The sequence below is a fragment of the Vanacampus margaritifer genome, chromosome 1, assembly GCF_051991255.1.
Source record: "Vanacampus margaritifer isolate UIUO_Vmar chromosome 1, RoL_Vmar_1.0, whole genome shotgun sequence".
Taxonomy (NCBI): Eukaryota; Metazoa; Chordata; class Actinopteri; order Syngnathiformes; family Syngnathidae; genus Vanacampus; species Vanacampus margaritifer.
This window is the reverse complement of record NC_135432.1, coordinates 31,328,469-31,338,988: the sequence shown is the minus strand read 5'-3', so window position 1 is coordinate 31,338,988 and position 10,520 is coordinate 31,328,469. Positions and strand designations below refer to the sequence as shown.

Here is a 10,520-nt window from a genome sequence, read left to right as displayed (position 1 = left end):
AATCAATTCATGATAATTATCAAAAATTTGGCTTAAAATATTATAATTTAAAATATTATATTTAAAAGAATAAATCAAATAAATAATCTAAAAATAAATATAATATATACAGGTAAAATAATGCACATTATATGCCCAAAGTATTTTTTTGTTTTTGTGTTTTGTATTAGTTTGTCGCACGTTGACATATCTTCGATAGCTCACAAATAAATACACCACCTTGAATATAACAGCTTTTATTACAGCAGAGAACCTGAGCATGTCAGGAACACAAAACGCTGCTCGCACAACTCCATCTCCACGCCATTCCCCCTCCTCACACCAACACTTTGTGAAAACAGCTTTCAAGTTTATGTAGCAGCTTCCACTGATTAAATAAGTCACCGTTTCCATGACAAGTGCGTGGAGCAGTCAGAGTCATTTTATGCTTATGTATCCAGCCATTTTCTATACTGCTTGTCCTCATTAGTGTTGTGGGTGAGCTGGAGCCTGGCCCATCTGACTTCAGACAAGAGGCGGGCGGGTGGTCACTCGATCCCAGGGCCATTTCATGTTTAGTTTCCCCTCCACGTTCTTTGTGTGGGAAAGAGAGCTGTCGGCGTCACAAACATCATCTCAGGAAATAAATACACTTTTTTGCTTGGTTTGACAACATATTTACAATTCCTTTATACAGTTCACTAAGTCCTAATTTGCATCCATGTTCTCTCGTAAGAAATAAACATCTACAGCAAAAGAAGGTACTAACACAACCAAAAATAAACAAGATTGTTGATGGTGAAGGAATACACTGCTTAAAATGTCTTGTATACACAGTAGAAAGCACAAATGTGTGTGTGCGTGTGTGTTTGTGTGTGTGAGTGTATGTGTGCAGTGTGTGTATAATCGAAAATTCCATTTCAACCACACAACACAGTGTTTACTTGGAGACAACCCTGAAGAGGAAACAAGAGCTTTTTGTACACAGGAAATCGTCTTGGACCACATGTGCTTGTGCCAAAACTTAGTCAGGATTGTGTGTGACTATGTGTGAGTTTGTGTGTGTGCGTGTGTGTGACAAGGTGACCAGCGTCTAGTGGCAGCCACAAGCTCTGACCACCATGTTGCGGTACTTTTTGAGGATGACATTGGAGCTGTCGTCAAAGTATAGGACGGAGATGGCGTGCAGCTGCGTGGGTGCACAGCAAGGCTTTGGAACCGTGTCCGGGTTGATGAAGTGAACCTGCGTGGGCCAGGAGAAAAAAATAATAATCAGTCGTCATCTTGAGAAGGTTTTGGTGCAAAACTAGACTGCAAAGCTTTCTGAAGAGTACTTACAAGTGTCTGAACAATGGCGTGGTTTGTGGCATTCATGTACGAGTTGAGCGGGAAGGCGCACTCGCCCTCGCAGTAGTACGCTGCGTATCCTTCCGGGGCGATGATCCAATCCTGGGCACGGGACAGGAGTTTGATTTACAAAGCAGACACAGATTGAGGACGAGACGTGACGTTCGACGTGAGCAGCTCGTACTTGCCAGCCGAGATCTCGGAAGCTGACGTAGAGCTCGTGCTTCTTGCACGCCTGCTTCTGATCAGTGCTGCTGTTTTCTGTGCAAGAAGAGGCGAGACATTTGTCATCCTCAAACAACAATAAGTCCCAATTGACACAGTGCAGATCCAAACACAGACATTTCAGCACACTTTGTCAGAAATCCCCTCCAGATCCTGTCGCAATTTACTAACGGGCCACCCAGCTGAGAGGTCACATTGCGGTAAATGTTACTGTTCACCAGTAGTGTGTAAATGAGCCAGGCATTCCAGACCACAGACCCCACTGTCAATAAAAAAAAAAATGAATGAAAATATGAAATTCAAAGTGGAACGATGTGGTTGAATTCTATGCAATTGCATCTTCCAAGTAAAAAAATAAAAAAATTCTGGTTCAAACCGCGTTTGTTACACCCCTACTACCCACAGACAGAAAGGCAAAAAGCCCATCAGATGGTGGACATTTCGTCGACTAACATTGCCAGCAAGCTGAATTATTGCGGTATTTATTCACAAACACTACAACAATCCATCTTGTACAATTTTTTTTTAGGTTGGACCAATCAGGGTTTGTTTAGGGTGGGAAATGCAACTGTGACAAAACCAGGAAGTGCCGATGCCCGGGGTGGGGGTGGGGGAAATCCTTGCTTTGTGTTTATAATGTTCATGTACATTGTTATACAGTAATCCTTACTGTTCAAGTACCTTGTTGCCAATAAAGCATTTTAAAAAACTTAACATGGACAAATAAACGCTGCAATTAATTCTGTTCTCACAGAATTACTCACCATTTCCTTGTCGAATGTTGAAAAGCGAGAGGCGCTTTGTGCATTTTTATTTGGTAAAGATGTTCAAGCTTTTTTTTTTTTTTTCCTAAAACGAGACCGAAGATGACATTTTAATCTGTTGCCGTGATTGGTCAAAACGAACATGCACACGATGCGGCATCGTCCAATCAGCTCGAAGTATTACATAGAATGTCCCGCCTTTCCCGAGCAAATCACGTGGAGCAGTCCCAGATTGAAAATGTGAAGAACTCATATATCATATACCAACATTTAAGGGATACTTGACTCATTGAGCTATTTTCAGCAGTAAAAAGTTTTTTTCATGTACAATTAAATTAATATCTTTAAAAACATTTTTTTTCCACTTGCTGTCGACTGAAGATGAGATCACCTGTGCTGACGAAGTAGGTAACGGAACGACCAATCATGTCTCAGTTTGCTGACCAAACCCAGAAAACAGGTGAGCCATGATTGGTCGTTACCTACTTCCTCAGCACAGGTGATGTCATCTTCAGTCGACAGCAAGTGGAAAAAAATTGTTTTTAAAGATATTAATTTATTTGTACATGAAAAATAATAAAGTTATCAAATTAATTCTGAACAAAATATGAACTTTTTACTGCTGAAAATGTCTCAATAAGTCAAGTATCCCTTTAAGTTGCAAGATCTCCCATATTTTTTATGGGGGCATCACATCCATGTGTGTGCCACAGCTGTTCAACACACTCATGTCGAAGAACAATAGTAGACTTTCTCTCTTGTTGTGGTGACCCCCGGCAGGTCTGTGATGCATTTCTGGCTAAGAAGGATCCAAGTCATCAGTGATCAGGAGCGACTGGTTCTCATCATCCACTTAAAGTGACGCTGGTCAAAAAAGTTCCATACAAGCTCATGTGTTTGTGGCCCCGGTTGCCCCGCAGCACACCCCAGATGTGCTCTGCCATAAAAACCTTTTACCTCCTCGTAGGGAACACGGACCCAACTGCTCTTGTAATGCTTGTGTAAATAAACAAAGGCGGGAGGAGGGATACTCAAAGCTCTGGCATTACGGTCTAATGTTTCAGCGGGTCCCATAAACACGAACCTCTCGCACCCCAATGAAAGGTCATGCAATATGGACTGCAAATCTTATGATTTGACTGCTATAGCGTCATTTGGTAAGAATTTTTTTTTGAATAATTTAATTTTCATTCGTAAATGGACAAACTGGCAGGTTCATGGCAGGCTTGTTGGATTGAAAGATATGATGTTGCCAAACTTGTTAGGCAGCTAGACTGGTGATTTCACAATTTAATCTTGCCAAACTTCTTTTGGGGCCTGTAGAACAATAGGGCGGAGCAGATAGTGTCCTTTTCAGATTTCAGATCCACACAGATTATTGTGGATATTTCATATTTGATCAAACTATCTGTACATGTTTTTTTCCATCAAAACAAGAGTAAAGCGTACAGAAGGCTTTTGGTCATGTAACTGCGTGCTGCGTGTAGTTTACTCCTGAAGACGGTTTTGTCGATTACCTGCAATGTTGGCCACTCGCAGGGCCTCTTGGCTCTTGGCCCCTTTGGAGCGATTCGGGTTCCGCTGTTTGGCGCCTCCTTGTGCCGAGCGAATGCTCCGCAGGTGCACCTCAGTGGCTTTGAAGAAGGCTACCATGAATGGCTGTTTGTTGTGCGGCCCACTCCGACCGATCAGACCGCCTGCACGAGGATTTATACTTTCTCCTGTAGAGGGCGACACAGAGATGAGTGCAAAACAGTGTCATTGACATTGAAAATCGTTTTTCTGGAAATGAAATGTGTGCTTCCTTATTGGAACAACAATCACACTGGTGTTAAACTCATCAGACATTTTTAAATTTAGTCTCAGTTTTAGTCCAGTTTTAATCACACTTGTTAGTTTTTAATCATAGTTAGTCAACCTCATCCTGTTTTTATTTAGGCAACTTTTAGTCAACTATAAATCTAGCATTTTAGTCTTTATTTTAGTCCGTAATTTTCTTCATCTAGTTTTAGTCAGGACAATCATTTTAACCCTGTATTTTTATTTTATTTGTCAGCATATAACGTTAAACATATTGGATCTAAAATTATTTCACATAAAAATTTCTCTCATCTTTTTGATGAAAAACAACGTCACTCACAATTACAGTATATCAACAAGTGGCTACTATGGCTCCATGCTACGAGCTAGTAAGTTAGCCAGCATTAGTTAGTGGTCGGATTAACATTACTGTTGGAACGTTACAACCGTTAAATTAAAGTTACACTATAAATATATTTTACTTTTTTTTTTTTGAAACCTTTCACCGTGAATCCACCTCCTGTCTGTCCCATGTGCTTTTGCATGTTGCACCTGCTAGATGCAGATTTGAAAGGGGGTGTGTCACTGTATGTCACACAATGGCAGAGGCACGTGGCCATCCCCCCACAGACCCCCCCGGATCCTGGATATTCAACAATATTGTCAATACCTACTAAATAATTCATATCTCAGCTCCTGAAGCAGATAGAAAAATAATTCCCAAAACATTTCAAAGCTCACACACGTGGCATTCACACAAACCTACGTTTATTACTATAAACCTTCAAAAAAATGTTTTAACAAAATCAACAAACAAGTGTGTCGCATCTGCGGGTGTGTTTTTGGACACAGTTGTCAAGGCATAATTTACTTGTTTTTGTTATTTATTTATTTGTATGTTCAATGTTCAGTGTTTTGAACAAATAAACGTGTGTAAAATCAACATAGTTAAAAAAAAAAAAAATTATACTTAGTCATGAATTTCACTGTTCGGTTTCCTTTTCTACTTATTGTTTACAGGTTAGTAACAGACATTTGCTTTATTGCCGCCAAGTGTCAGAAAGCTCTATTGTAACTGAGCAACTCATTGACAATTGTAACAGCTCCAATGAATTAAATTCATAACATATGCTCTGAAATTATTTCATGCAGCCCACTAGTCGGTGCTCCCAGCCCAAGGTCGGCATGCGAACGGTATGGCTGCATGGTTCAGAAACACTTATTTAGACATTTCAGGTATGAACTTATGACCACTCCTATATGAGTCATTGTTTCACCCTGGCCCCCCCCAATGAAATATTCCTGGCTACGCCCCTGGTGTCACACGACAGTGTCACAGTGACAGATTAGCAGAGACAAGATTTTACAAAATCTTATTTTTGTTCATCAACTAAAATGTCCATAGATTTTAGTCAAGTTTTCATTAAGTGAAGTACATTTTCGTCCAAGCTTCATTAGTCGACGAAAAATGCAGATTGATTTAGTCCCACTACTGAAGGTTTTAGTCTAGTCTACGTCCGGTGAAAAATGTGTGCTGACGAAAACATTTTTGTTTCGTTTTCATTAACTCGACATATTAATGAAAACCGACTTTTCATCCATCCATCCATTTCCCTATCTGCTTATTGCTTGTAAACACATTTTACTTTCTAGAGTGCCCACACACCCATCAAAGTGTGAAATAAAATTAATGGTTAACATCAAGGCCTTTACCTCTTGGTGTGTTCTGCGTGGGTGTGTTGGCACACGCGTGTGTGGCCCAGTGCTTGCACAGAAGAATGTGCGTCTGATCATCGTTTGGTGGTAAATCAAGGCTCCTGGTTGTCGCCGCTAGCAGACCGTCCTGTGTGTGTTCCTGTCTGCACATGCTCGCCCGCAACCCCTCATCGGCACTTCAACAAACACTCATAGTTGCAGTGTTCCCTCCCTTAACATGAAAGCATCTGTTTTCCTCGCCAAGCGTGTAACATCCTGCCAACCTGAGAGACATCGTGTCGTTAATCACGCGCTTGTAATCAACGCTGTTTGTTGACAGTGTTTCCCGAAGGCTAACAAACGAACCTGGCGATGACAACCTCAAGCGGTCATATTCTTGAAAATGTGATAACATGACATACTTCCTGCAAGCATGCTAACCATGTTGCTGGTTTGATGGAGTTTATTCTGATAAGAGGGGATTTGTACCTTCTGGAAACTAGTGTGACCCTCTTTTGTTGCCACTGCACCAGCCGTTTAAATGTTTTGCAATATAAATATTAAATATAAAGTCAAATATAAACAAATTAAAAACGTATGCACAATATATTTTTGTGGCTCAAGCATGTACTTTAGTTATGTTAAAGCAAAGGAAAGACAAAGTAGCATCAAGGTTGGTATTGGTATTTTCTTGATAGTCAACAGTTGAGGTGGGAGGGGTTTGAGAGCAGACACGGCGGCTTAGTTTTTCACACTCTTGAAGCCTAAGTTTACATAATTGGTTTATTTATTTTTTACTCATTCAAAATTGGCAGTGTTGTAATCAGCAATATTGTCAGTGGAGTGTCAAATTTAGAAGACATTTTTCACATTACGGACTTTAAATATGTGAGACTCAAGTTGACTCAAGGACACTGCTTGTGACTTGATTGCCAAAAGCCTTGAGACTCGACTTGGAATGGGGGGAGTTAAAGACTCAGGACTTGATTTGAGACATGATAATTTGACAGACTTGATTGTTGTTCAAATATAAAAATATTTATATTCAGGCTATATTATAACGTAATGCATGTGAGTGTATGGTCAGCATGGCACTACCATGATCGATATATCTATATATATATATATCGAATCCCTATTGCTACAAATTAGGACACCATCTCGCATCAGACTAATGACAATGACGTATTAGAGTCCAGAGTTATTTCTTCTGACTTTGTGTGAGTGTGAAGTCAAACAGTTAAGTGCGGAATGTAAAATGTGTTTCCCAAACAAAACAGACAAGCAATATTAAACTTTTTTCGCCATTTGAAGCTAGATTCTTCCTACTAAATTGTTAGTTTGTTCATCAATTCAGTGTTTAGTTAACTTTACCTTGGATTATTGCAATGTCAAGGTAGCTGATGTGAAAAGAGGACAGTGACAAACAATAGTTAAATGGTGAGTTACCAATAGGGTAAACAAAACAGCAATGATTTCAAAATGTACTTTGTCTGCACTAATTTCCTGCACAGACTCACGGAAGTGATCATTTCGCCGCCGAAAATTTTTCGTCACAAAAATTGTTTTTCAGACGAAAATAAAACGAAAAAACTCAAATAGAAGCCATTCATTGAGACGTAAACGATAACTAAAATTGACTGACAGTTTCGTCAATGACTAAAACGAAAATGAAAACCAAGTCCAATCAGAAGGAATAAAACGCGGGTGGGAGAAAACAACCACTCAGACTGTTCAGTGTTCACTGCACTTTCTTTAATGTTCAAACATGTTTACATTCATTGTGCAGCTGTAAAATTAATCTCAAGCAATTCTGCACTTTTTTTTATTTAGGTGAAAGTTATATTATTGTCAGTTCAACATTTCTTTAAAACAATTAATAAAGACACTGTTGTATTAAATGTGTCTTGCGTGTTAAACTGCAGTTACAAATAGGTGTGTTATGATTTTCTGTATAAAAGTAATGTACGCTAAAGGAAAATATCGACTAAACTGTCAATTTAGTTGACTAAAATTGCTCTTTTTTCGTCAACTAAAATTGCCCTTTATTTTCATCGACTAAAATTGGATTAAAACTAAAATACAATCAGATGACTAAATTATGACAAAAACTTCAATTAATTTTAGTCAAAAGACTATAATTAAAACTAAATAAAATGTTCTTGTCAAAATGAACACTGACTCCAGCAAGTCAGTTCTTCCGCCATGTAGACCACCTGTCTCTCCTACACTGAATGTAAAGGGATTGAGAGAAGCCATTTTGATTGCCCGGGTATCAAGTCGACTATGTTCACTCCCATAACGGTGTAAAAACACATTTCAAACTGCGCCCGTAAAAATATTCCAGCGTGCACAGTTAGATTGCACTTTGCTAAACTTGTGCCCTATGAAAATAGGGCCCTAAATGTCACTGGGCCATATTCTCCTGTTTGCGCCTTCCTTCGGCACTTTAAAGATGTGCCAATTCTCCCATCCAGACTTTGGACATGAATTCTGAGGGTGGCCCTAATTCTTGAGGAATGAGGTTTGCACTGCTTTTTCAAAGGACCACATTGAAGTAGCATGTTTTTGTTTTGTTTTTTGCATTTTGTTTTTAATAAATCTAATAAAAGTAATTTAATCCGAATGCATGGTGCATCAACAGAAAAATGAGTAAGTGTTTTGTTGATCATCTGCACGTTGCCCAGAACCATCATGCCACATGCAAAGGGAGTCAAATAATTGTTTGTGATCGGTACTTTCAAAATCCAAGCACCCATCAGCAGAGGGAAATGCTCCTTGCAGCCAAAAAAAAAAGTCACCTGGTGCTGAATTTTTACAGTTATTATGATACAGATAATGTCAATGTTTGGCATAGTATAGGAGGGACACATTTTGGCTGTTGGCAAAACTAAAATGACTCAAAACATGCAATATGATGTTTCACCTTCACCTTCACGAGGTGCTGGACTTACTACAGCCTCTGGTACATTCAATGGGGGTTAGTTAAATATCGGTGAAAGTTTTTTAAGTAATTAAATCATGCATATGCAGGAAATTAGGAAGAGAAGTTTGTGTGTACTTAAGTGGGATTTAGTGATTTACTGTATTGTCCCTCTTTTTTCTCTATTACTAGACTTGTGTGAAGATTGGTCTGCCACATGCTCTGTACCATATAATTTATTCTCAAAGAGTCACCACCCAATGATTAGTGTTGATTATTTCATGTAGGCTACTGTATGCAGTGATCTTAATTTGGTGTTTTAGTACACTGTATTGTCTTTCATTTCAAGTTCCCCAGTTATGGATGCTTGTGGCACTCACCGTTTGTGCCCTCGAGAGCCAACTGCAGACCCAGATTTCTTCCTGGGTTGAGCACCCAGTGGTTGCTGGTGGCCGTCACATCAAAAACCAGCCAGCCCTCCTCTGCAGCCCAGATGACTCGTGAGTCCAGGAGAAAAAGGTCAGACTCTCTGTGCAGAGAACACAGAAGACGAGAGTGTCAAAACCAAACGACCGCAAGGAGCAGCAAAGGGAATGGAAGGCATTTCAAGCAAAGAGGGAGGTTGGGAGGATGGAGCTGGGGGCGCTCCAGATGGCGAAGCCCAAGGGAACACTTCATTTCTTTAATTGACAATAATGGCTTTATAAATGACGGGCCATTCGTACAACACACACAGTCCATTACTGGCTTAGGTAACATGAGTCTTAAGTCAAAAGGAGGAAAGACAGTGAAAGACACAAGGAAACATAGACAGAAGAAAATAGTTGTGAAAATGTTCAAAACTCAGAGTAAAGAAGAAAGCTAAATGGTGCAGGGTCGGACACATTGCTCCACCAAGTACCTTGTGATTTTGCCGCCTTTCTGGGATGGAGAGTAAAATCCCTTTTTTTATTGTGTGGCCATTCATGTATCACGACCTATTTTCTAAGCAGGCAGATAGTGTGTCACAGGCCTCTGATTCATTCATGTAGATTAACCCACCACTGTTTTGTTCACTAGGACACTTTTGTAATGCTTGGAGAAAGCAGGTCAATGCATGCAATGCCATTGTGGCACCTTTAAACAGCCTGGATGTAGAATGTGTGGTTTTGTTGGAGAAGCTTAAGATTAATGCTACAATGAATGTGCACTTTTTTTCTTGAAACATTTTTTTTTTACATTTTACAATGTATTAAACCCCTTATTATAATAAGATGATGCAGAAGAACATAACAATTCATTAATGACAATGATAAATGTTGATGTGACCCTAGCAGAGGTGGGCATTCCGCCAATAATGACACAAGGTCCGTCAATCCATCAATGACGGACGCCTGTTTTCTTGAAGATTAACGAATGATGGGAAACTTCGAAAAATCAACAGACTAAGCATTGCCCGAAGTGGGTTTTCGTCCATTATTGTAGTCATCAATAACCGGGTCAGCACCGATGGACCTTCTCAGTCCGTCAATGACGGATACCCATTTGCCTGACGAATGACAGCAACAAAGATGCCGGACGCCCACTTTGCTAACGCACCGCAAAGTACTACCACTTCTTTCCTGGGGCTGCGGCCGAGCCACTCTTTTTCTTCTGCAGTTAACAAGTAAATATACACTTACCAGATATACTAACTAGTGTTGCACCGATACCAATATCAGTATCAGGAGGCACCGATACTGTATTAAAACGCAAGCATCGGTATCGACGAGTACTAACAAATAACGGGCCGATGTCATTTACCAATA

At 39.8% G+C, this 10,520-nt stretch overlaps 1 protein-coding gene across 1 annotated transcript in view; it reads right to left on the bottom strand.

Annotated features, from left to right (window-relative positions):
* Nucleotides 1–220: 220 nt before the first annotated feature.
* bmp7b (bone morphogenetic protein 7b) overlaps nucleotides 221–10,520 on the bottom strand; it is a 31,717-nt gene continuing 21,417 nt past the window's right edge. Inside the window, exons 3-7 of the mRNA XM_077569569.1 lie at nucleotides 9,114–9,262; nucleotides 3,833–4,036; nucleotides 1,511–1,587; nucleotides 1,318–1,428; nucleotides 221–1,222 (exon numbers count right to left, since the gene is read on the bottom strand). Of these exons, the coding sequence (XP_077425695.1) occupies nucleotides 1,073–1,222; nucleotides 1,318–1,428; nucleotides 1,511–1,587; nucleotides 3,833–4,036; nucleotides 9,114–9,262 (691 nt within the window). The 3' untranslated portion in view covers nucleotides 221–1,072. The remainder of the gene's footprint in view (nucleotides 1,223–1,317; nucleotides 1,429–1,510; nucleotides 1,588–3,832; nucleotides 4,037–9,113; nucleotides 9,263–10,520) is intronic.